The 27,639-nt window shown below is 45.1% G+C and overlaps 1 protein-coding gene across 3 annotated transcripts in view; it reads right to left on the bottom strand.

Annotated features, from left to right (window-relative positions):
* The window catches only part of Patj (PATJ, crumbs cell polarity complex component), a 317,960-nt gene that overhangs the window by 13,683 nt on the left and 276,638 nt on the right, over window positions 1-27,639 (bottom strand). For all 3 annotated transcript variants that reach the window (XM_013348556.2, XM_026782090.1, XM_026782089.1), the window contains 7 exons: window positions 26,334-26,527; window positions 24,599-24,746; window positions 23,643-23,729; window positions 20,052-20,160; window positions 19,513-19,550; window positions 14,676-14,798; window positions 13,856-13,960 (listed from right to left, as the gene is read on the bottom strand). In XM_013348556.2, the coding sequence (XP_013204010.1) occupies window positions 13,856-13,960; window positions 14,676-14,798; window positions 19,513-19,550; window positions 20,052-20,160; window positions 23,643-23,729; window positions 24,599-24,746; window positions 26,334-26,527 (804 nt within the window). The remainder of the gene's footprint in view (window positions 1-13,855; window positions 13,961-14,675; window positions 14,799-19,512; window positions 19,551-20,051; window positions 20,161-23,642; window positions 23,730-24,598; window positions 24,747-26,333; window positions 26,528-27,639) is intronic.

The following is a 27,639-nucleotide window of genomic DNA, read 5'->3' as shown; positions in this document are numbered from 1 at the left end:
GTGGGTTGGGACAGTGTGTGTGGCCGTGGGTTGAGACAGTGTGAGTGGCCGTGGGTTGGGACAGTGTGAGTGGCCGTGGGTTGGGACAGTGTGAGTGGCCGTGGGTTGAGACAGTGTGAGTGGCCGTGGGTTGGGACAGTGTCAGTGGCCATGGGTTAGGACAGTGTGAGTGGCCGTGGGTTAGGACAGTGTGAGTGGCCGTGGGTTGTTCAGTGCGTGTGGCCGTGGGTTGAGACAGTGTGAGTGGCCGTGGGTTGGGACAGTATGAGTGGCCGTGGGTTGTTCAGTGCGTGTGGCCGTGGGTTGCCTCCCATCTCATCTCTGGCTCCATGAACAGCAGGTTGGTGCCCAGCATCTTAACTCCGCCGAGAAAGAACATGAGAGAATGAGCATGTCTGATGCCTTCTCAAGGGGCGGGGAGCCTGAGGAAGGAAGTGGAGAGAGGTTTCCAGTCCCTTAAGGAGAGAGAAAATGTAACAAGTAGGCAGGCCCCGTTCCACAGAGATGGAGTAATGACAGAGGGCTTAAAGCAGGCCCAGGCACTGAGCTGGCTAACAAGATTTTGAGTTTTGCTTTTTTTAAAAAAATGACATTTTTAATTCAATGAGTATTGATGTTTTGCCTGCATGTGTGTCTGTGTAAGGGCATTGGGTCCCCTGGAACTGGAGTCACTGGGAGGTATGAGTTGCCATGTGGATGTTGGGAGTTGAACCGTGGTCCTCTGGAAGAGCAGCCACTGCTATTACTAACTGCTGAGCCATCTCTCCAGCGCCCACTTTTCTTTATATTTGTTTATTGTGTGTGTGTGTGTGTGTGTGTTAGGTGTAGAAAGAACCTGCATGTGCCATCGTGCATGGGTAGAGGTCGGAGGACAACCTGTGGGAGCCAGCTCTCTCTTTTCTCCATGTGGATTCGCAGGTTTGAACTCAGGTTGTTAGATCTGGAAGCAAGTGCCTGCACCTGCTGACCCATCTCACAGTCCTCCACTATGTTTACGACTCCATCTTGTTTCTTTTCCTTTCTTGTGAGTTCTGAGTCTTTCTTACTTAAGTGACTCTGGACCTCAGGAACAACAGGCTTGACTGTTGGCACCAACATAGCTCTGCATGGTCAATCCTGAGGAGAGAGCCCAAGAAAATGACCAACCAGAGGACGTCCAGACCAAGACAACCTGGAGTCCTCCCGCGGGAACTCCAAGGCCCCGGGCTCCTCTTTCTCTTCTGTGACCAGGACTGCTGTGGGCAGCTGGGGTTAGGTCCTGGTGTGGCCACCCGGCCTGTTTAGTGGTCCTTTCCTGGCCTTGCCACGCTCTCGTCCCATCAGTTTCTGATTTGGCAGGGAGAGGAGGTAAGGCAGGGTCTCCTATGTAGTCTAAGCTTGCCTGGAACTCATAATCCTCCTGCCTCAGCCTCTTGAGTGCTGGAGTATAGACTGGGTGTGAGCCACTAGGCTCAGGCTTTGTGGGGAAAGTAGCTGAGCCTAGTCTATCGGGGCTCCCGTTCCTGACTCTGCTAGAACTGAACGCTTATGGAACAGAATGGCATACTCAGAACAAGGGCTCTCATGAGAATCAGCATCTAAAAAAGCTCAGACTGGTCACCGCAGGAAATGTGGATGGCACTGTTATGTGTCTATCGGACGGAGCCAGGCCAGAAAGCCTTGAGAACATTGCCGGTTTCTTCCTTGTTTTCTTATTTTCTCTTTTGAAACAGGGTCTTACTATGTTGCCCTGGCTAGCCTAGAATTAACTACACAGACCAGGATGGCCTTTAATGCACAGAGACCAACCTGCCTCTGCCTCCCACAAGCTGATGTCACAGGCATGCACTACCATTTACCTCTTCCCCCTTTTTCTCTTTTGAGAGTTTGCAGCCCAAGCTAACCTGAAATTCACAACTGTCCAGCCTCAGCTTCTGGAGTGCTGGAATTACAGGCAGGAGTCACCACTGTGTCTGTTGAGACTCTTTAATCAGATGTTGGGAAGCAATCATCCGGCGTGAGGGAAAACGGAGCTAAAGAATTTACTTTCCAGACATAGCTCTGTCCCCAGTTACAGCCCAGTTACACTCATCATAAAGTTTTACCGTCTAGCTGGAAAATATAAAATCCTGCAGTTTTCTCCCCACAACTAGCTCTAAAATTAAAAAGCTTCTTAGCCACCAGTAAATCCTAGGGAGTCACCCCGAACTCTTGCGCTGATCTTGTACGAGTGGAACCCTCAGGCCAAGTGGTGAATATGAAGGAAACCTGGTCTCTTGTGGGGAGACTAGCACAGCAAATCTGCCACCTGCAGGAAGACTTTCCAGCTCTAAGACATTTGTAGCCAGAACATTTGCCTTGAGAGCTGATTGACAAGTAACTTGATAGGCAGTGGCTAAACCTACCCTGGGGCCTGGCCTGGGAATGGGGAGGAGCTACTCTCCAAGGGTTAGGTCAGTGGCTTACAAGTTCAACACTGAGGTGTGACCTAGGTGTCCTGCTGAGCCTTGCCTCTGAACACCAGGGACTGGGGACTATGGTTTGAGGTAAGCCTGGGGTCCTTTGCGGAAGCAGGGGGAAGACCAACAGACTGACAGGAAACATACTTTATTTCTCTTTATCAAGAGAATCTTAGACCTGTTTTTAGTTTCTCTGGGTTCTGAGAACAGAGACGGGAAAGGAGTGGTCCTGCCTGCAGGAAGTCATGCCGTAGGTGCCTGTGAGGGGCAACATGTCACAGGATGCTCAAAGTGGAGAGGGCATGACACAAGGTCCCTTAATGGGACCGTGGGTATCACGGTCTCTGCAATTTTGGGTGTTCTAACCTCTGCCTCCCTGGTCTGGAGAGGCAGAGATGAAGGTAGTCTAAAGAGACACCTGTGTCTCTCCCTGTCACACCACGGAAACAAAGGACTCCAGCAAAACAGGAATGTCCCTGGGAATCTTACACTGTGAGAAGGAAAAGGTGCCAGCTAGCGGGAGGAGCTGTGTTCAGGAAAGAGACACCACACAGTTCTGACACTCTACAGGATGAGACGAAAGCCCGGACAATGAAGGTCCGTGGTGGGGGAGCTGCACCAACCAGGACTGCTTAGATGAGCGTCTCTCTAACTTCAGGACCCAAAGACGGACTGTGTGCATGGTCACTGGATCTCTTTGTCACGCTTCCCAGTGTGGACACATTCCTGCTTCCCACTGAATATGGCTCTTTTAATTGGGTTATTGAGGACGGCTTGGGGCACAGGTGTAACTTCTAGGTTCGGTAACAATTCTACCCTAGGATCTATGGTCTAGTCTTCTGCCTTATGTGGGCTGGCACCCTTTCCCCTCTTTCCCCAGGGGAAAAGGACTGTTGGGAAATACGGTTGATGTCATCCTGCTTGACCACAGCCCTTCAAAACACTAACCTGGTCAAAAACAGGTACGCCCTTTAAATCTGCTCCTTTCCACGGAAGTGTGCTGTAGATGCACAGGAGGTCAGAGGGGAAGAGTAGGCGCAGGATTCTCGGGTGACTAATACGATCATTTAGCAGAGCTGACTTACTTATCAAGTGGTTGCATCCTTCCAGGTTTTCACCAGCCCTCCAATGGAAATCTGCACCCCGTCCAGGTGTAGCTATTATTAAACACTTAGTAATTACAGGCCTGAGGCATTGCAGCCCAGGGGCCTGAATCAAGACTCCCATCTTCTCCAAGGAGAAAGAGGTCAAGAAGAGAAATATGTGACCTGCCCACCCAAAACTACCAACAGGAAAGAAGAGGTGGAGAGACCTATCCTTCCAAGGAGAGGAGACCCATTCAGAGAAGGCAAGGAGAAGAACAGCAGCCATGGAAGCGGAAAAGACCCACCTACTGAAGGAAGCAGGACCAGAGACCTGGCCCCCCACAGAGACCTGGGAGGCTACCCGCAGGAAGGAAGCGGAGGGGAAGATGCCACCACCCAAGGAAGGCGAGCAGCAGGACAGGGAGGCTGTCGAGGAACCTCCATTCCCTAGGTTCCCCGTGTGGTTGGAAGATGAGCCAATCACGGTGTTTCCCCCTCCCACTGCTCTTCCCTGTCAGCCGGTGTTCCCTCCCCCCACCGCACTCACACCGCACTCCTTCTTTCCCCCTCCGGCTGCTCTTTTGGGTCAGTCTGTGTTCCCCCCTCCCACCGCACTCACGGCTCACTCTGCGTTCCCCCCTCCAAAAGCCCTGTTCCTCCACTGCGGTTCCCCCTCCAATGGGGTTTCTCTTCCAACTTGTAACTCCTTCAGTTCCTCTGTCAGTGTTCACCTCTCCAGCCATTCTCCTTGAGGAGGGTTAGTTCACCAGACACACTGGCTTGTGCTGCAGCGACCGGGGCGCTAAAAGACTTACAAGTAAAGCCGAGTGCAACTACAGCATTATGTTCGGCAGTTGGTCACTCTGTGTTTAAATAAACTTTCTAGTTGAGTCATTTGTGTATGGTTTTACTGCATGGACCACAAGATGGGTAGTTCTCCTTTAAAAACAGGTTTACGGCCCCAGGCAGTGGTGGTACAGGCCTTTAATCCCAGCACTCCAGAGCAGGAGGATCTCTGGGAGTTAGAGGCCAACCTGATTTACAAAGTGAGTTCCAGGAGAGGAATGGCCACACAGAAAAACCCTGTCTTGAGAAAACAAAAACCAAACCAAATGAAAACAACAACAAAAAGTTTGGGAATTAGGTCTTGCAGAACTGAGAAGTCAAAACAGTTCCTGGGAACATGGGCTGTTACAAGGCATAAGGGCGGTGCCTTTCCTGAGCATCGATCCTGCAAGGGGACACCATTAGTCCTTAGATCTGTCAGGGCCAGATATTTTTGGTCTAAGATGTAAAACTCAGCATCCATACCCAACCTGCATCCAGGATCCAAAGGTAGAGACGTAGAGAGCACACACAGTGGGCATCCTAGGGTCAACAAAAGCCAGCACTAGCCTTGGTATAACCGGAAGTAGCAGCAAGTGCTTATCTAGAACTCACTGACATGACTTTTTTTGACATACTAATTTTTCGGCTTCCTAAAAAAATAAAAATCTAAGGGTTTAAAGTGTAGGACATGAGAGGGGCAAACTGGCTGCTGGACACAGGGCCCTCTAGTAGCCCCCAGTGTCACCTGGGATACTATGAAGATTTCTCCGATTGTTTTTGAAATTTTATTTTTCTAGTACTAGAAATTAAAACCAGGGCCCTGTGGCTAGTGTTTGCTAGGCAGGAATTCCAAGCTGCACCTAGGCCAGTCTCTATGATATCAAAAGGCATTTTGTCCACCTTGGACCTCACACCTCAGATATTATAATGGAGTGAGACCATCCAGCACTGTCCCTGTGCCCCATTTAGTCCTCAGCAGCTCTGTGAGGGGAGGGCGGTGATGTGTGCGGCAGAGGAAAGCTGCAGGACTTTGGGAGGCACGGGGCTCACTGGGCACTCTGCCTACATGGCCCACAGCTCTTTGTCTTGGTCTTCCTCTTCTTCAGAAACCCTCGGCCCCTGCATAGCGCCCCCTGCAGAGCTTTGCCACCATCTGATGTGCAGGGCACACCCTTTATCAAGTAATCCAGGAGCTCTGGGAGACTGGAAAATAGTGGCTTGACTGGGCAGTCAGGTTAAGAATTCTCAAGTCAGTGGCTTATGCCCGTATTCCTGAAATTTGAAAAAAATGAAATTGATGCCCCGGCAATGCTGAAGCATGCATGGACAGCCCATATATAGTGGTTCTGTTGAACTTGTCCATATTGGGTTTCAATGGTCTAAGTTGATGAGGATGACTGACCAGGTCTCTTCCTCAGGAGTGCACTAGATCTCATTACAGATGGTTGTGAGCCACCATGTGGTTGCTGGGATTTGGATTTAGGACCTTTGGAAGAGCAGACAGTGCTCTTAACTGCTGAGCCATCTCTCCAGCCCCTGCCTTTATTCCTAGCACTTGGAAAAATGACACAGGATTGCTATGGGTTCAAGACCAGCTTGGGATATCTGCTGAGTTTTAAGTTAGCCTGAACTACAGAGTAAAATCTTGTCTCAACTCTCTCAAAATAAATAAATAGATAGATAGCAAGCAAAGTATTCACAAACCATTCCTTTAACCACACTTACATGTCTTGGCTGCTTGCTCGGTACTCTAGAAGAAATCTGCCAAATTCCTGGTCTTGGGTGAGCTTACTCTGCACCCCTCATCCACACACTCACTCTCCCCTCCCTACTGCACCCACTCATCTGCACATTCACCCTCCCCTCTCCCTTCCACCCACTTCCCCTCCCAATCTAGGATTTTTCACGTGCTGCGCCCTCATACCCAAGTTCATGTCCTTCAACTTGATCAGCCCGCCTAGCAACCCATTCAATGTGAGCAACATCTCTTAGGTAGCCCTAGGTGGCCTTAAATTTGTAATCTTCCTGCATGTACCTCTCTGGTGATGAAATTTATCATCCATTAAAATCTATTCTTGACTTATTTACTGTGTAGGCATCATATATGCTATGGTGTGTGTATGGAAGCTGAGGACAACCTGTGGGAGTCAGTTCTCTCCTTCCACCATATGTGTCCTGAAAACCAAACTCAGCTCAGCAGGTTTGGCAGCAACTGTCTTTATCCCATGAGCCATCTTGCAAGCCCAAAATTTATCAGCTTGGTGATGGCTACTGACTTTATGTTCCAACGGGTGAAAATTAAATATGTCAGATTATTTTGCTTAACATATATATGTTCATATATTTATGTACCTAAATGTATGCATATATGGATATGTAGCAGTTTTTAGTATCAAACCTAGTGCCTTGCCCATGTTAGTCAAGGACTCTACACATTTCTTCCTTCCCTTTCTTCTTTCCTTCCCCTTCTGCCCTCCCCCCTTCTCTGTCTGCTTCTGCCTCCTGAGTGTTGGTTAAAGGTGCACACTACCCCATGCTCTGCTCTGCTCTTCTCTTCTTCTGGTCTTCATCTTCATCGTCTTCTGTTTTAGGGCTTGCTACATAGCTCTAACTACCTTCAGACTCAAATTCCTGTTTTAGCTCTCAAGTTCTAGGATTCTAGGAGTGCTGGGCATTTTATGCCTTTAACACATACTCTGTGGTTCTAATATTTTCTAGTACCTTTAAGGCCAGGCAGGCATGGTCAGCTCATGTCTTTAATCCCAGCACTCAGGAGGTGAAGTAGGCAGAGGCTAGCTAGGGCTACATAGTGAGATCCTATCTTAAAAGACTGAAACAAAACCAAAACCAAACAAAAATAAAACAAAACAAAAAACAAACAACAAAAAGAAATAAATAAAAAACAAAGCCCATTCAATTAAAATCTTTCCCCCATGTATGTTACTTGATTTTAAAAGCTCGAATTGGGCCAAGCATGGTTACACATGCTTGGTTAATCTCAGGAGGCAGAAGCAGAAGGATTACTGAGTTCAAGGCCAGGACTACATAGACCAGGCCATACCCCCTGTCCCAAAACAGTCAAAATCGGGCTCAGTGGATAAAGGTGCTTGCCACCAAGTCTGATTCCTTGGATCTACATAGTGGGAAGAGAAAACTGACTGCTACAAGCTGTGCTCTGACCACCACACATGCACATGCAGACGTACAAAGTAAATACATGATGTAATAAAGTCAGAATCACCCACTAGCACTTAATGAGAGAGCCTCCACCCTCTGCTCTGATTACTCTCACCTCTTTAGCACTTGCTTTCAGTATTTGCTTCCATATTCCTCTCAATTTTACTTCTATTTGTTGATTTAACCAAACTAGTCAGTTGGCATTTTGAAATAAGGTAGATAGACTATGTAGCCTAGGTTGGCCTTGAACTCACTCCGTTAGCCCAGGTTTTTTAGCCCTGGTTTGTGATGCCTGCCTCAGCCTCCTGAACATGCCACCACTCCTGGCTGAAAAGCTTTAAAATATCTGATCATATCCTTGTGTGGACGACAAAGCTTTAGCTCATCTGATCCTTCCGCTGAAGTGTCATGGCCACCCACATGCTTCCCATTTCCTGCACCAGGGTCTTTGGCTATAATTGTTTAATAGTGTAACAGAAGGCTCAGGCTGCCCCTGCTAAAAGCAGGAACTTAACGAGGGCCTGTAGCAGCGGAGAGGAGCCGTGGCAGGCTTGTCATCTCAACTTCCCGTTCTACCGCCTCCTTTGCTACCTTCAACTTTGGGTCAGATTCCTGTTCAACTCTGTACAGCAGACATGTTAATCATTTAAGGATGTTCCTCTTGCAGCCTCTCCTTTCAAGGCTGAAGGCACCAGATAAGAATAGCAAAGGTATTTTCAAGATTTGCAGGGGACATCATAATCAACACATCACCGGCCACCAGTCTTTACAACTTCCTATTCCAGAGTGGCACCTATAAATCTGTAGTCTTTGCTCTAAATCTGAAGTTATCCTAACAAACTCCATCTTACCCTTCTGATTTCTTTCTTTGTGTCATTCTCTCCCTGGATTCCAGGATCCTAAGTCTAACAGAAGAACATCCTGTGAAGCAGATCCAAACTGCCCCTAGCAGTGGTGACTTCCTTGTCCAGATAAGACTGTATGGCCAGTCCTAGGACAATGATCAACCAGAACGACCCGACCATGACTGAGCTATGCAACCCCCCTTGAGTTTTGTCTTGTACCCTCCACGGGTGGCAGGGGTGGGGTAACCTCCAGTGTGGCCAGACTAAAAACAAGTTCCTTCCTAGCATTCACCATCACTTCTCTCTTCTCAACAAGTGGGGGCCCCAGAACCAGGTTTCCTTGTCTTAGATCATTAGAGTTTGAGGGTAGCCTGGGCTATATGACAAGAACTTGTCCTATAACCACAACAATAACAAAATGAAAGTAAAACAGTCCTGAAAGTCATACTTAAAATGCTAATATTTTTTCAAGATGCCGTTTTTCTGTGTGTAGCCCTGTCTGTCCTGGAACTAGCTCTGTAAACCAGGGTGGCCTCGAACTCACAGAGATCCACTTTCCTCTGCCTCCCAAGTGCTGGAATTCACCTGGCTCTAAATGTTATTCTTACTGAGCCCACTACTTCCTATGCTTAACACTTCCTTGAGTGTGGTGTGGATTTATTCTCCAGAGTACATAGTTAGCACAGTTTTTTTTTTATTAGATCAGCTTTACATTTTCTAATTCACCTCAAACTTCCAGAATAGTTACATATATTGGATACTCAGTCACTCTTTTTCACTTTTTAAATTTTATTATTATTATTTTACTGTATGTAAATCAGAAGACAACACTGGTGAGTGTTCTCTCCTTCCACTATGGGACCAGGGATGGAACTCATGTCGTCAGGCTTGCGTGGCAAGTGCTGAACCCACGGAGCTGCCTCTCTCTGTTTTCCGCTTTAGTTCAGAAGTCTTTTTCTCCATGTGCTGTTCCAAGACTGCTTGCTCTCTGTGCCACTGCCAGACTGCAATGTGTCCAGCACTTCGGTGTCTGCTGTCTTACTTTGTTCATTTGTTGGAGTACACCTTAGAGTAATTCTCTCAGAAGACTGGTTTCAAAAAAGCCAGTGCCATTCAAATGCCTTGCTCTTTTATAGCTAGCAAGTACTTTTCTCTTAAACAGTGTAAAGCCTAGGTAGGCATTATTCTTTTATTATTTAATATGTGCACTGATTAATATTTTTTCTTCTCTTTCAGCTCTGTGTTTCTGTTTACACCATCTACTTGTTGGACATTAGATTTCCTGGCTTGCTCTCCCTTCACTCATGGATTCACTATGGACTGAACCCAGGGCAAGCACTCTCCAGCTGAGTCATGACTCCAACTTGCTCATCTACCACTGGGGTCTCTCAGGTCAGTCTATAAGACCTGAAGAATGCCTGTGAAGAGCGACCCAAAGAACTATTTTATTTATAATCTCTTAATTATTGTCTCTTGGAGTTAAACACTTTCTTCTGATCTCCAAACTTGTTCTTAGGCTCTGTGATCTGTCTCTTCCATTTTGATTCATTTATCCAACCATTGTTTACTATGTGCAATATGTGAGCCAATGGTGTTAACACCGAGAAGCTCAAGTAGCTTTTAAGTCTGTCCTCATTTCCAACACCGAGCATGTGCGGCACACTTCCTGGGCTAAGACGCTGCTCGGTGGCCCCACACCAGTGTCCCTAAAAGCACAAAGCCATCAAGGTCACATTATCCTGAACAAAAGAGACTAAGACAGTAAGATCAGAAGTTCAAGACTAGTCTTAGCTAAATAGTGAGGCCAGTCCGGGTTATCCATTTAACTAACGCTGCCTCGGCCCACCCATCTACCACAGCCGTCTCCACAAGTTCTGATCATGATAGAAATGCCTGACATGCTCCCTTACTTCCTCTGATGTCCTCAAAGAAAGGCAGAAAATTAGATTTTTTTTTTTCTAGTAGACTGACAAAATCGCTCAGTGGTTAAGAGTGCTTGTTGCTCTTGCGGAGAATCGAGTTTGTTTCCCATCATTTACATCAGGAGGCTCACAACTGCACGTATCTCCAGCTCCAAGGAATCCGATGCCCACGTCTAGCCTTCATGGCACTTGCACACATGTGGCATTTACTCACACTGACACAAAGACAAAGACACAAGTGCACACACACACACACACACTTATACATAAAAACAGAGAAATCTTAAAAGAAAAAAAAACCCTCTTTTTTCTAGCAGAGAGTATGGATTAAAAATAGTTTCATAGTCATTTCATATGCCAAAAAACCAAGTAGGACAAATTCTCAAATTACAAGAAACAAATAAAACTAGGAACATTTAAACACACTTCCAAAAGCCTCGTCAACCTCAGTTGCTCAGTCTGGAGCTGTCAATAAGCACCCACCAGCCTTCAGAGGCAGGGACATCCACTCCTTATACTTAGAGATATCAAGCTTCCGGAAGGGTTAGCTGCCTCTCGGTTCTCCACTCTGCAGTCTGCTAATCCAGGATGTAATGTTTCCTGAGCCAACAGCCCTTGCTGATGGCATTGTATAAGAAACTCGCTGTAGCTCTTTTCATGGGCTGTAGAGATGGCTCAGTCCGTAAACAGCTTGCCTCTCGGGCATGAAGACCAGAGTTGACTCTCTGGCATCCACAAGTAGGGTGTGTGCATATCATCCCCATGCTGGAGAGGTGGAGACAGGCTGGGGCCTGCTGAATGTGGAATCTGACTAAGGAACAACCTTTGGCCTGCAGACATGCTTGCACAAACCATACACGCACATGTCTTTTTTCCATATCACCAGGCACAATTACCTGGCCTTGTCTACTTTCCTGCCAGTGGCCTATCTGATAAGGAAAATAATTGTCTAGTGATGAGTCAGCTGCCATACAATTACGTTGCACATTGTTTTAATTCAAATACATATCATGTGACTGGAAGGCACTTGAGAGGGGACCTCGCTAAGCTGCTTGTCTACCACATCTGCAGTCACACAAGCTCCAGATTTTGTGTGAACACCTCAACTGTAAGCTACTCAGACGGTCCACTCATGTGTTCAGAGCACAGATGAGAAAATGAAAGTAGCAAGTAGCACGATTTGTAAGAGAGAAACCTCGAAATACAGTGTTACTTTTAAAACACAGAAAATGGGGGAAAAAAAGGACCTCTTTCACTATCAGGCTCTTAACAGCAAGTAAGCCACGGTGACACAGTGCACAGTCCTGTAATCCCTGCACTGTGGAGGCTCAAGCAGAAGGATCCCAGAACAGCCAGGGATACACTGAGAGACCTTGTCTGAAACAAAACCCAATCAAACAAAAGCAGCTCCCTGTCAGAGTGGGCAGAAGCAGTCTCTATTATCCCACAGCGTTCATCTGAAATCACTTAAAAGTATATTTGCCACTTTATAAAACTATTTAAATACAATTTTAAAAAAATTTAATTTTTCTCATTTTATTTATATGGTGGGCATTTTGCCTGTGTGTATGTCTGTATACCAAGTGCATGCAATGTCAAAGGAGGCCAGAAAAGGGCATCAGATGCCCCAGGAACTAGAGTTACAGAGGGCAGTAAACAACCATGTGGGTGCTGGGAATCAAATCCAGCTCCTTTGGAAGAGCAGCCAATGCTCTTAACTGCGGAGCCATCTCCCCAGGCCCTTTATAATAAATATGTTTAAAAACTACGCTGACAGAAGCAATTTTACTAGAATGAAGAGTTACCTTTGGGGACTCTGTTTTTGTGAGACTCGCTCTATAGAGCCAAGACTGACTTTGAACTACCGATCCTCCCACCTCAGTGTCCTGAGATGTGGGACTATAGATGTGGTCACCAAACTAAGCTTCTAAAAGCTAAGTTTTTGTTGGCTTGGTTTTTTTTTGTTGTTGTTTTTTTTTTGAGACAGGGTCTCAAGTGGCTCAGGGTTGGCCTTGAACTCAGGCTGAAGTAAAAGGTGGCCTTGAACCCTGGATCCTCCTGGCCAGCCCCCATTACTGAGAGGCGCCATGCCTGGCAAGGTAATTTTAAATTTCAGTTAATGTTATACTTTTATACTGTGTCTTTTGGGTGTGTGTGGAGGGGTGCTGGGACTCAACCCAGGGCTCTGTGCATGCTATGCAAAGTCTACCACGAGCTACATCTTAGTCCAAGTGTGTGCCATGTGTCCTTGTGAAGAAGGTGGAGCTGTTGGATGCATTTAGTCAGCGTGTAAGAATACCAGTAATATGACATACTAAGAGAAAGCCCCGTTTCCTTGTTCATGTTTCTACGGAGGCTCTCCTCTTTCATGCCTCCTGTGACTAGCAGTTGCAACTAAAGAGGTGTGCTTGTAACAAGTGACAAGGGGTCAGTAGAACTGGAAAGATGGACAAACAAAAAGCAAAGCTCCTGTAGCAGGAGCATGAGTAAGTACGACCAGCAATTTCCACCCTGCGTGAGGACGCCAGGCAGCCAAGGAGAAGCAGGCCAAGGCTGCCCACATACTGTTTTGGTTGGCATTCAGCAGACACTCAAGGACCCAAATAATATTTGGCCTTTTGTTAGAAACCACAGACAGTGTTTCATGACCCCATCATGTATACTGAGAGCTCTTTACCTTGTTAACTGCTTTGGCACTTTGAACCTAGACCACTGAGCTCTCAGAGCTAAGAACCACAAATCACTTCTCTCCAATGTCAGGATTCTTCCATTCAATCTTCTTATTCTATGGCTAGGATTATCTGAGTGCTGGCTGGGGGTTTTATTCTTTTTACCTATAAATTATGTTATACTACCTCTTCGGAAGTACGGTGATCATAATCCTTTATTTAAGGGACACTCATTAATAAAAGTCACTGCCCTTGTGTGCCTCTCAAGTCTCTGCACGGCATCAATCTGAGAGACACATGGAGGGCTGAGATGGAGGCAGGGAAATTAACGGCACATTTTGCTGTTTTTTTGGTTTGTTCCCCACCCCCCCGTGTCTCTGGACAATACTCATAGGGCCACAGCTGATCCATAATCGTCTGCCTTAATTGGCGACTACTATGTAGCAACAGTTGCAGAGTGCTGGCAACCATTCAAGGCGTAGGAGAAAGCACTGAGCACTGTATTTTTCTCTGCATTTAAAGGAATAGGAAACAGTGTTTGGGCTGCCCAGTGACAGTCCTTGGATGTTAGAAAGGAAGTCATTTCCTATTCCTTGCAAACTTCAATTTACAAAAGAATGCTGGAAACTAAAAGCCTTGCTGATTTATCACACGAAGCTGAGAGTAATTTTTCTCCCCTTGTTACACTTTCATATAATCCTGCTCATGCCTGCATGGGTGACAGTAAAGAATTTCTGAATAAAAATAATAATTTCTCGCTTTCAACCTTCATAATTCACTTCAGCAAGCACCCTGCTGGGTGGTGATGCCTACTGCCAGAGACACTCTGCTCCATCTTTTCTGCTGCCACTTATCTGCCTGTCCCAGCTGGTTCTCCATTGATCACAGTACCTGCAGGATAATGCGCCCGAAGGCATTCTTCAGGAGATTAACAGCGTCTGTGTGAGACAGTCCATCCAGGGGTTGCCCGTTAATGCTCACAATCCGATCTCCCACCTAGAAGGACAAAAGGGGGGAGAAAATCACTATCATTAGGAAAAATTAAATTTGAGAAGAATGCCTAAAACTCTCTGTAAGTTGTATTTCCCATCTGCCTTGTTGTTGAGGGCTGGCTCTTGTGGAGTGTGGGGAATTTTTATGGCTCCCCCCCAAATGCAGCCCAATCAGAGAAACAAGAAGGGGGCCAGATTTGATTACTGAAAGGCACGGCAGGTCACTTTTGTATTTTTGGTAACAGTGGTGTTTTATATGTACATTTGCCAGTAAGAGTAGGGTGCACGAATTAACTGTTCAGTGAAGCTCTGAGGGGGAAGCCAAGCATTTTCTGTTTAATTTTTATACCCAGTTAAGATTAAGGAACAACAGGGGAAAAATTCATAAAAATGTTGATACTTTTGGTGGGTGGAAGATTCCAAGATCAAATCTGAGTTAAAAACCAATTTCGGGTAAATGAGATGCTAAAAGTGTTTAAGAGGTTTGTAAGAAGCTGTGATTCCGTCTTTTACTGCAAAGCACTGATAAAAACATTTTTATATGTCCAGGGGCTTAATGAATCTCAGGTCTGCAGTCTTGTTAATGTATTCTGCCCTCGGCATGGGTTGCTGATGGCTTCTGCAATTCCAACTTTAAACAAGGTCCCTGTGGCTACCACCCCTCCTCCACCAACACCCCCATTGCTGTCGGCCTTCTCCAGTCCCTCGGTGGTATTTACCTTAAGCTTCTGGGTACGTGCTGCCACTCCATTGGCCTGGATCATAGCAATAAATATTGGGATATTTCCTAAAGGACTTCCTTTTCCTCCAGCGATACTGATTCCAAGGGCATCGCTGAGCTCCTAGAGAGAGAGAGAGAGAACAGAAGGCCTGCATCTTTGGTAATAGGCATCCATAGCCAGTCCTCCAATTTTACTGGACAAAAACCCCCCATGATATAGGAGGCCAGCACAACGTGAGTTGCGTACAGAGCATCATAAAGGCCTGTGTTACCTTGTGCAGTCAGGGGAGCTGGTGGGGTCTCAGAGAAGTCCATCTCTGGGAGCCTCCAGTTTATGCACAAGATGGTAAATAGACTATCGCATACACAGTGATAACTCTAGTATAAATAAGATGACATAGTACTGTCCTGGCCTATAAAGGAGGCTCAATAAAAGCCAATAGCAACAGTAAATTAAAAAACAAAAATCTTCGCTCCTGCTCAGTGGAGCGTCCGATTTGACACAGCCTTGGCAAGTGTGTTCTCATATGGTGTTTATGATTAAACTGCCGCACATATCATGTTCTGGGTGTGAACAAACACACTTGGCTTCAAAAGAGCTCCATGACTCCATTAGACAAAGGATCTTAGAGGGTGCCCACTGTTGTGACAGCAGTTTTGAGAGGGAAGTAAAATAGCAGTGAAAATTGTTGCAAAGATGGACCCTTGTGTAGAGAACTGGCTCTTGCCTCCTCCCCCATCACAGGATGGTTAATAATCTTAAATGACTGAAGGCACAAATGACAAGTTGCAGTTCTAGCGGGCTGGCACTCTCGCCAAGTCTATTGCTCCTGTTGACTACAATGGAAAAGTCTTGTCAAAATGCAGATAGCAGCCGTAGCTTCTGTAACAGAAAGAAACTAAAACTGGAGTGCTAAGTGAGAATCAGGAGTCGTGACAGCAGCAGGGGTACACTGCCCCTAGTTTTACCGTGTGTGTGTGTGTGTGTTGTGCTCATGCACTTGTGAGCCTGCATACACGTGCATGTGAGCACATGCAGGTGAGCATATGTATGTGCATGCATGTACACATGCACGTGTGTTTCGTTTTTGTTCTGAGGGAGACTCCCAGTCAAACTGGGAGCTAAAAAGGTGACTGAACTGCTGATATTCTGATGTCAACCCCATTCTTCGGGTCAGAAGAACCAAAACCAGGCATATCTGCTGCTGGATAATAAGAGAGAACATTCGGTGTGGAAAGAGTTAGAAAGAGACACTGAATTCTCAGCACAAATGCACAGAATTCTCAGGCTCAGTTCTAATCTACTACGTGGAGAAGAGACCTCAAGCAGCATACCAAAGTTTTTGATTATTAAACTTTGCTTAGAATCACTACAAAGGCAGACAGAAATCACACTCTCAGTCTAGCTGGTCGACTGCCTGCTAAGGCATAAGCATCACTGGTCTTCAGGGTTGACACAACTAACATCCACCAAGTCCAGGATAAAATCTCCAGCTTGCTAACACTCAGGAAAATGTGACCATTTTTTCAACATGTAGGACAGTTGAAAGTAACACTGTAACATTGTTTTATATGGACATGAGTAGCCTTCCTCAGGATCCTAGCTGGACCCTAACATGGGAAAACAAAACAACAGAGTCAGGGTACATAAGTTGCTCGTCTGTGGGGTAAAAACCCACATGGTCACACAGCTTCTGTAGCTGAAAATTATTTAAAAACATTCCTAGTTACTGGGTGGTGGTGTGCACGCCTTTAATTCCAAGGTGCAGAGGCAGGCAGATCTCTGAGTTCGAAGTCAGCCTGGTCTACAGAGTGAGTTCCAGCACGACCAGAGATACACAAAGGAACCTTGTCTCAATAAACAAAAACAAACAAACAAATTTATAACCAAAGATGGCCACGATTCCAGTTTTCTGGAGGCATAGGAAATAGATTTCTGTGAGTTCTAGGCCAGCCCGGTCTACATAGCAAGTTCCAGACTAGCCAGAGCTGCACAGTGAGATTCTATCTCAAAAAATAAAACAGAAGCAAAATAAACAATACCCTTCGTAGCTTAGTGATCATCAATTACGCCTTAATAAAGCTGGAAAATAAAAAACCACCCCCAAGAGGTCCACATGAGAGAACGTAAGAACAGACTTGTAGGGCCAGAGAGCTCATGGCAGAACATGTCATAGTCCGCATGAAGCTCCAGCTTCAGTCTCTAGAGCCCAAACCAAATAAAATGCCATCAACAAGGCAAAACGCTCCACCTTAGGGCCATGGAGACAGCTGAGAAGATAAAACCCAAGCCTGCCTGAAAGTTATGTTATCCAAGCACTCCTCCAGGGAGCTGGGAGACAGAGACAAGAGAACTGCCTGGAAGCTCATGGGCCAGTGAGCCTGGAGTATGAAGTACAGCTGCAGAAACTAGAGAGACCCTGTCCCGAGAAGGTGGAAGGTAAGAACTGACCTCCTTGAGTTGTCCTGGGACTTCTACATGTGGGATGTGGTATGCATGTCATATACACACCCCACATCCTAGATGATATAAAGGTGAATTATTCTATGATCATTATGCTGCCATGCCATAACTATAATTTAGAATAATTGCATTGCTTCACTTCCAGGGAGCTTCTACTCTGTCTTCACAGAATTCGTGTCCAATTGATACCTTCTAAAAGCATCAATCAATAGACAGTGCCTTCTATGCAAAGTTCCAAGAGATTAACTTATTTTTATTTTATATGTATGGGTGTTTTACCTGTACATACATCTGTGTACCACATGTGTGCAGGGCCCAAACAAGCCAAAAGAGGGTGCTGGATCCTATCCTTAGTTATTTTTGCATTGCAATGAAGAGATACCATGAGCAAGGTAATAGAAAAGAAAGCATTTAGTTGAGGGCTTGCTTACAGTTCCAGAGGGTCAGTTCGTGACTATCATGGTGGGAAGCATGGCAGCAAATAGGCAGGCAGGACCCTGGGGCAGTAGCTGAGAGCCTACATCTCATCCACAGGCACAAAGTAGATAAAAGCAGGACTGGGCCTGGTGTAGGGTTTTGAAACCTCAAAGCCCACCCCAGTGACAATACCTTTTTCAACAGGGCCACACCTAATTCGTCCTGAACAGCCTACCAAATGGGAACTAATTCAAATACATGAAACTATGGGAGTCACTTTTACAAGCCCATGCTATACATGGCAAAATTGAGGTTGACTCAAATGGAAGACCAGTGAGTGGATGTTATAGACGACTGTGTCCAATCAAAGTTAATACTGAAGCCCCAAGTTCTAGTTCCTCAGAACATGACTCCACTTTGACAAAGTCTTTAGAATGAGACTGCCAGGGTGAGCTTTACATCAGTCCAACCTGGAATATCATGGAAGAGGCTATATAACATGAGAGATTCCAGAATGATGAAACACATAAGGACAGGTCACACAAGGCCACCACAGGAAGGCATCCATCTGCAAGCCAGGAGAGCTCAGAGAAAGCTAACCCTACACCCTAAAGTCTCTAAAACTATGACAAGCTAGCATCTGCTATTGAAGACACCCAACCTATAATGTTTTGTTAGGCAGATCTACCAAATAAACACAGTCAAAAAGCAAGTGGGAGAGCATGAGCTATGCCTGAGTCTAGAGAGCCGAGCTGTGCAGGGAATCACCTTACTGCATTGGTTACACCGACTACAACAGGGCCACAGTTCTATTACTATGCTTGAACCTCACGTTTATAGTCTATTTTCTAATATTCTAAATTTCACATGTGAGCTGAAAATCAGCATCTAAAAATGTATGAACTGGAATAAACCTCAAACAATCTTCTCAAAAGAGCAATTCAACAAACACATAACAGCCTTTAATAAGAAGCAACCTTCCCATGCTAGAGGTGGAACACATAGCCTCACATAAGATAGCCAAGCACTCTGCAACCAAGCTGCACCCTGGCTCCAAGTGTGGCTTTAGATCTGATAGCTTTCTTTCTAGGAATTAATCCTGAGTTGAGGCAAAAATGTAAATATAGCAATGTTTGTTATATAAGGTAAATATTAAACATGGGGGCTAGAGAAATGTTGAACAGTTAAAGCATTTGTTGCTTTTGCAGAGGATGTGGGTTCAACTCCCACCATCCATGTGATGGTTCACAACCACCTGTAACTCCAATTCCAGGGGATCCATTGCCTGCTTCCGGCTTCTGTCGGTACCAGGCATGCACATAGTATACAGACTACATGCAGGCCAAACACTCATACACATGAACTAAAACTAAATCTAAAAGGAATAAAAAGAAACATGCTAGGGCTGGAGAGGTGGCTCAGTGGTTAAGAGCATTGCCTGCTCTTCCAAAGGTCCTGAGTTCAATTCCCAGCAACCACATGGTGGCTCACAGCCATCTGTAATGAGATCTGGTGCCCTCTTCTAGTCTGTAGGCAGATACACAGACAGAATATTGTATACATAATAAATAAAATAAAATATTTTTTTTAAAAAGTAATATGCTAACTGTTTAACGGGAGGAAGCTGACAGTAGAGAGACTACTACACCACCAGTAACAGTCGTGTTCTGTGCTGTCAGGAGCACACGGCTCCAAGTGCACACAGCAAGGTAAAGAAGATGAGCTACAAGAGGATGTCCAATACACTCTCTGTTGTGTGAAATTTAAACACACACACTATTATGAAAAGGTTATACTAAAATATTCACAAAGGTCACTTATGTGTTTCAATTTATTTTTTAAAACTCTATTTCTGTTACATATTTACTTTAGTAACATGGAAGAACAAATAATTGGATAAATTATATCCAGAAGAGAAATGTACAAAATAGAATAAAAATAGTAACTGACTTACTCTGATTATCTCAACAGTTCTTGGTCCCATCTCTGCGCCTATGAAAGAAGCAAGAACATTCATTAATGCTTTTGAACCAGAGGTAGTATGCTTAAGTAACACTCCCCTAAAGACAGTGGCATTCCCCAGATTTTCAAGAAGGGAGGCTAGAGCAAGCACAGCAAACCCCTCCTCAGTAGCAGAGCCACTGAGGTTTTCAGGGGCGGTGTCCCAGAGTGGACAGACGTGGCCAAAATCATTCGGTCTGACTAAAGTTGATGGGCTGCAGCAGCAACGGCCTGAGACATGGTGACTCAAAGGTGGGGACAACACATTGGTGTTTCTCTGTGCATTCCTTCTGTCTTACCCTAAGAGGGACTTAAAACCCCCGCCCCCTGTTCTCAAGACATGCGCACTTCTCACCCCTTCCAGCCACCTGTGCTTTCTCATGCACTCTGAGTCTTTGCTTTTCTGTTGCTTATGAGATCTGTGCTCCCCACTCCCAACCTTTCCTTCTGAAACAGGCCACACTAAGTAGCTTGGGCTGGCCTTGAACTTACATTTTTGGGGAGGATCAGAAGCTCTTTTTGTGCCAACCAAGTTTTGTAAGCCAGTGATGACTGGGGCCAAGGAAGGCCGGCCGCTGCTATGTGCACTGTGCTGATCCCCCTAAAACAGAGACATTGGTCACTTGTGTACAGGCACTAGCACAGCACCAGATCTACAGGACTGAGGTTGCCAGTCATCTGCAGGACTTTCTGAAGAAGACAAGAAGAAAACTAGTGCTCACCCCTCCCTTACCCCAGCCCCATGCAAACACTCATTCCTTGTGTTCCCCCATCACAGGAAGAGCAGATAATTTGAGATGCTTTTGCTGCACATGAAATCAGACATTGTCCTTGCTTGCCACAGTATTACGGCCTTCAGTGACTGGCCCTGTCCTTTGAGGAAGCAACCAATCTGACTTTCCTAATTACCCAAACTATAACCCATGCCCCATTAGTCGAGTGTGAGACGCTTAATAAACAGGAAGTGGACTGAGTACAGACAGACTACTGGAGAAGGCAGCAACAAATGAGGGGAGAGAGCCAATTTAAGGATATCTCACTTTTATATCCCAAATCGTTTTATAATCAGGAATGGTTCAATCCAACCCGCTAGACCTGCTATTTAACCTTTTCCCCCACTGAAAGAGATATTTGAGATTTATAGACAGCTAGTGACTATCCAAAAATCACACAGGTTAGCAATGCCCTTTCCAATGTAGACAATGTCATCTCCTTCCAATGTAGACAATGTCATCTCCTTCCAATGTAGACAATGTCATCTCCATCCAATGTAGACAATGTCATCTCCCACTTTTTTACCCAGTTATCGAAACTATGTCGTCTAACTGCACTGAAAGTTTAAGCTAAGACTAACATCACTATGACCATTTGTTAAATTATAATGTGCTTTGTTTACGAGGCAGGGTCTTGCTATGTAATGCAGGCTGGCTTTAACTTAGGCCTTTCTGAATGCTGAGATTACAAGTGTGTGCCATCAAGCCCGATTTCAACTCCTTTATTTTGTTTGGTGCTAAGGATTAAACTTGGCTTCATGCATGGCAGGCAGGTGCTACGCTCACCACATCTGAGCGATCATGTATTTCACTATGGAAGAAGCTTTGAAACATTCAAATCTTTCTTAAATAAGAAAGATTTAAAATAAGCACAACTATTATAAGAATTATAGATATACCTAGATTCCATAAATGAAAATCTGCTATGTTTTTATGAGACACACATACATGTATAATCTCAGCACTAGAGAGGTAGAGCCAGAAGATCCCTACCCTGGGCACATACTTGGGAGTCTCCCTCATAAAAACAAAAATAAAATGAAAAATGAAATGCTTATAATTTCTTTTTATTTTACACATGTGTTTTGCTTGCATGATGCATGTATACTATATGCACCAGCCTGAGGCAGCCAGAAGAGGGCACTGAATCCCCTAGAACTGGAGTCACAGATGATTTTGAGCCACAGTGTGGGTGCAGGGAGTTAAACCCAGGCCATCTGCAAGAGTAACAAGTGCTTTAAATACCCGGGCCATCTCCAACCCCTCCACTTTCTTTACCACATATCTTCTATTCATCAATTAATTAATCTTTTACAGTTAATTTTCATACAGGTTATAGAGATCTGTAGACTTTAGGATAGGTACACCTTTCTTTGGTGTGATACAGAGGTCCCATATATCCTAAGCTGATCTTACTTCATTTGTGATCTAGTTGATCATGACCTCTTGGGACCCTGTCTCTACCTCCCTGAGTATTAGGATGTCAGGTGTGTGCTACCATGCTGTTTATATGGTGCTTGGGATAGAAATTTATGAACCAGCAGTTATACTTAACCACTATCAAACACCAAACTATACAAACTTACAATTAAGTAAGATGTATTAAAACCAGATACAGAGCTGGGGAATGTGGCTCAGTCTGTAGAGCACTTGCCTAGCATGTGAAGTGTATGAATCATGATGATACTTATATACATTCCTCCAGAAGGGTCAGAAGTGCAGTCTGCCCAGCACCTCAACTGTTAGTCCAGGGGGAAGAACAGTGCATGTCCAGTATTGCTCACTTTGTACTCTAGTCTCCTGTGTACAATGAGGCTGAATAGAACCACTCACACTGATGAGTCTTCCCCAAAGAAGAAGCATGCCTGAGACTGCTGTCTTGTATCTGCAGCTCCCATTGTCAATGTAATTATCCACCGAATCCCTGATTATTCACATGTGGAATAAGCAGCACTATGTGTGTTTATGTTTGCTGCTAATTACAGAAGCTGGGCTGGGTAGGGGGATCCAAATTTAACAGTGTGGATTAGGTTCGATTGTTTTGAAGATTTTTTTTTAAATTTTATTTAGGTGTGTGCTATGTCTGTGCATGAAGAGTGTCAGATCCCCTAGAACTGGAGTTACAGACAGTTTGAGTCACCATGTAGGTACTGGGAATTGAATCCAGGTCCTTTGAAAGAGCAACAAGTAATCTTAACCTTTGAGTCATTCTGTTAGGTCCATTTTGAAGATCCTTGAAGTCAAAGCAGCTAGTCTGTGACCCTGTCTGATCAATAACAAATATTTAAAATTCTCTTATTACACTAATTTGTGTGTATGTGTGTGTGTGTGTACAAGCACATGCCATAGTATGAGTGTGACAGTCAGAAGACAACTTTTGGGAGTCAGTTTTCTCCTTCTACAAAAAGAGTTCTAGGAATTAAACTCAGGTATCAGGTTTGGTGGCAAGTGCATTTACCTGCCAGTTCACTGGCCCTCACTGCTATCCTTTCCGCCCATTTTCTAACATGAATGAGGCAAAGCAGCGGCTGACAGCTTGCAGATCTAGACACACTAGGCTGTGGGGAGGCTGTCGTTACAAGGCAACCAGTAGAGTCACACTTTAACCTCAAAAAGGGGGGCTGCCCATCACCCCCAAAGAGACGAGGGAGTTACATGCACGTTTCTACAGTTGAATCGTGTGCCAAGTGGGACTAACAGAGGGAGTCTGAGTGTGTCAGCCATTATAACACACACAAAAAATTATAATGAAAATACTTCATTAAAAAGGTGGTACTGACATCAGTCTTGCAAATAAATATATTTGCTAACTCACAAAATGTCACTCACTAATACCTCCCTGCCATAAGAGAGACCCCCATTTTTTTTTTGCTCTCCTAGGAATATACCATTAATTGCCTTCAGCATGTGTGAGTGGCTATTCACAAGTTAACTTTATAGCAATGTTTAATTGGATGAACAGAACAATGTTGTGCTAATGAGGGTCAAATTGCCACCAGATGTTACCTCTTTTTTTTTTCCTTTTTAAAATAAACACAGCTGTGTACGTGTGTGCACGGGCAATATAGAATAGTGGGAGACAGAAATGGTTCTAAGAAAACCCTATAAGCAATAAAGGAAAAAAAGTGTGGGGCTTAATGAATTTCCACCCCACCTTTCATTTTCATTTCAAACACATGAAAACACTGAAGTAGGTGCTGTGAATATGTGTATATCAGACATCATTTCTAAATAATCATTTATGAGATGAGGAACTTCCTCCCAGCAGGTGCAGGAGAGAGAGTGAGTCAGATAGGAAGACATCACCAACCTGGCTATTTTGTGAGGTCTTCCGAGAGGAAGCCCAGGAACCGGCCCGGAGTCTCCCAATCTCCAGCTGCACAAGGCCCTGGACGCACTTGGGAAGACAAGAAAAGACAGAAGTAAAACACAACAGCATTGCTGATCTAAAACACCAGAGCGGGGCCTTCTGCAGCCAAGGCTTACTAGAGGGAACTAGGTCAAAAAGGAGAACCAGCCATCCAAAACCCAAGCAGACAGAAAGTCAGCAGCTTCATCCGTGGGCCCTTCAGATGCATTAAATGAGTTTGATACCAACCGCCTTTCTTTTCTCTCATTTCCTTTCTGATGAAAGTGTTGAAAAAGTGGGAAAGAGCAGAGTGGGCAACCCAACAGGAGACAGTTCACAAATCCAGGCTCTCCTCTGCAGAGTAACTGAGAGCTGACCGCACCAGGAAGCCCGGTTATTATAACAAACCTCATCTGTCTGTACAAGCTTCCACAGTTGCTATAAAGATCCACTGGTTGCAACCAAAGGGGAAGGGGGTTCGTGAAGCAGAGCCCCTTAGCTGCGAAGTCTGAGCTGCAGACTTCCACAAGCTCACCACAACCCAGGGTGGGTTGACTCTGTCTTCATTTGGGAAACGAAAAGCCAGTCTAGATGAGTGTTAGCATTCCCTTCTAGTGATCAAAGTTGGGTTTGATGAATGCAGAGAGAAGGGGGTGGACCCCATGCCCTAGGATGGACTGGAAGACAAATGTGACAGTTGGACCTGTCACTACATGAGAAACGGCCTCAAAGCTCCAGGCAGGCCCCTCAGTCTGCCAAGTCAGCACAACAGCTGTACTGTAAAGCTATTTTCAGCCACCAGGTATTATATTTCTAGTAAGAATAGAGCAAAAACATCCCACCGAGGCCAAAAAGACCGGGCCAGCTCCGTGAGCCTTGGTCACTGTAGCTAGGTCGGAAGCTGCCTAGGGACTCACCTTGAGGATGGTGGCCACTGTCTCCTGTGAGGCATGTCTCAGGTCCTCTCCATTCACAGACAAGATCTGGTCTCCTTGAATCAACCTGCCATCAAGGTCTGCGGCTCCGCCTTTTACAATATCAGATATAAACACTCCACTTCCACTCCTGTTAATATCACCAAGCATTGTGGGATTGGCATAGGCAGTTAATTATTAATTAAAATTGGATCTTTCAGAGAGGCAGCTTCGCTTCTGCCTCTCTCCCCACTTCTCTGCTTCCCCCCTTCTCTGTCTCTCTCTGTCTGTCTGTCTGTCTCTCTCTGTCTGTCTCTCCTTCTCTCTCTGTTCCCCCCTTCACCCTTCCTCCTCCATAACTCCCTGAATAAACATTCAACCTCACCCTGCAAAAAAAAAATAAAATAAAATTGGATCTTACTTTATAAAGACTTACGTTAAGATCTAAAACTCAAAAGTTCTAAAACCAATCCATTAAGTCCACTGCCATCCACTAACTTTATAATAATAAGCTTCAGGATTAGATTATGCCTTTTTGTCCTTTGTATTACACATCCATCTTTGCCTACTGTGTTCTTTTCTTGGTGGTATAAACTGTGATCCTAGCACTTGGGAGGTGATGATTTTACTACAGAAAAATAGAAATTTACTTTTTACTTTATTTTTTGGTTTTTCAAGACAGGGTTAATCAGTGTAGCCTTGACTGTCCTGGAATTCCTCTGTAGACCAGGCTGGCCTTGAACTCACAGAGATCCACCTGCCTATGCCTCCTGAGGGCTGGGATTAAAGGCGAGCATCACCACTGCTGATGGATATTTATTTACTTTGTAAAGATGCAGAGTTTATGGCCTGGAGTACAGCTCTGTGGCTGACTGCTTTCTGGTGGAAGCATGACCCTGGGGTGATCCCAGAACCCCACACAGAAATGAGATGAGCAAGCTATTCTCTTAGAGTAGAGTCCATTGCTAATAACTTCCTTTTCTTAAAATATATTTTTAAATTATCATATGTTTATGTAGGTAGATATGTGCATGCCAGCACATGCATGGCGGTCAGAGGACAGAATGTGGGGTTGTTACTCTCCAGAGAATCTAATCCAGAGCTTCACGCATGCTAGGCAAGCAGTCTACCAACTGAGCTAAATCCCCAGCCTAATATTTTCAGTCTTTAAGGAATTATGGAATTACTTGTCAAGAGGATCTGTAACCCTTAAGAGATGCATTTGATCCTTTACAATGAAAAGCTTCATACTAAAGAATATAAATGTTCTTCTCAAACTAAATCTGCAATACAGATGGTGGATGGGGATCACTTTGTCCATCTCTGACTGGACAGTAAGGGCAAATGCAGTGTGTGGTGGTGCATTCCAGCTGAGTCTGAGACTAGCCTCAGCTACACAGTGAGACCCTATCTCAACAAACACCACAAAACAGAGCCACCATTTCTGCCTGGGATGTCCTCAGGGACACAGAAAGCAGCTCATCTTGCTCCACAGTTGCTCTGCACCCTCATGTGCAAGACAAACTCATAGATACTGCCCTAGGCAGCCACTCTAATCCTTCCTGAAGAGCCGAGTGCAGACTCAGCAGCCCAGCTGGAACCAGCTGTATCTCAACGTGACCTGTCTTAGAAACCCCCTCATTACTCTACAGTAAGCCTTCGTTTCCAGTGTTTAGAAGTATTAGTCCCCATATGCTGGAAAGAAAGGCTGACCTTGACTTGAACAACTCATCCTTACCGTTTCCCAACAATGCTCAGGCCCAGTCCTCGGCCAGTCTTCTTCTGCAGATCCACAAGGAACACCTCCAAGTTCTCCTCATCTCTGTACTGCGCCTCATCTCTGTACACCACCAGGCGCACCTTCTGGGGAGTCTGCCTCAGGGCTGTGATGGCTTCTTCATGGCTGCAGCTCCTCAGGTCAACCCCATTAACCTGTAACAACAGCCATTCTGAGATGAGCAACTTACCGCAGAGACTTCAGCCTGCTGCTGCTCCTTGATCCAACTGATAAGGACTCTCTAGAAAGTTCCAGTCATTCTCAAAGCACACCATAGTGACCATCGAGAGTACGAGCTGCTTCACACAAAAAGACCCCACCACACAAAGAACAGAGGGTGGATTGGTGTGCCTGGTCACATATTTACACAGCTGTGAACTTCACTGTGGAGTTAGGAGAGCTGGTGTGTGTGTGTGTGTGTGTGTGTGTGTGTGTGTGTGTGTGTGTGTGTGTGTGGTTAGTTGAGGTTGGAGGGAAGGAGCTAGTACAGCTATTATCCCAGTTAGTAAGTATCTTTGGGCTGTTTGCTCGTTGGACTTGACTCTTCTTTGTTTGTTTGTCTTTCTGTGACAGTCTCACTATGTAGCCCTGGCTGTCCTGGAAATGCTATGTAGAACAGGGTAGTCTCAAATTCACAGATATCTGCCACCTCTGTCTCTCGAGCACTGGTATTAAAAGTCTGCACCATTACAAATCTGGCTGGCTCCTCACCCTTAGTTGCTCAGATCACATCATCTTCAGTACTGGCCCAGAAGGAAATAAAGGACAAGTGTTTCCAACAGCTTCAAAGAAGCCCTTGAAGGTTCATATTTGAATCTGATAGCAAGGATACAGAGAGGCCCACTACCAGAGAACACACGATACTGGGAACAGTCAGTAAAGACACACAAATCTGGGACCCCATCCCTAAACCCCACTCTCTTGCTCTGTTATATGGAGATCACAGACAATTTATTTTTAGGTAAATATTTCCATTGTGCTTGTAATGCCAATACTTATGGATTCCGTCCCTCCAAAGTTTTCATTTTTACTAATGAATATTAGCTATATAAATACCGGGTATCATTGTGGTATCTCCACAATACACATAATGTACTCTGCTCATACTTATTACTTCCCCATTACCTCCTCTCATCCCCACACCCTCTTCCTGATCTTCATTTTTTCCAAGCAGTCCCTCTTTCACTTTCATGACTTCCACCCACACAGACATGAGATGGAACACGTGATACTTGACTGAGTCTGACTTATTTTGCCTAACACGATG

This window comes from Microtus ochrogaster, chromosome 10 (genome assembly GCF_000317375.1).
Source record: "Microtus ochrogaster isolate Prairie Vole_2 chromosome 10, MicOch1.0, whole genome shotgun sequence".
Classification (NCBI taxonomy): Eukaryota; Metazoa; Chordata; class Mammalia; order Rodentia; family Cricetidae; genus Microtus; species Microtus ochrogaster.
The sequence above is the reverse complement of the archived record's forward strand: the minus strand, read 5'-3'. Positions and strand labels throughout refer to the sequence as shown.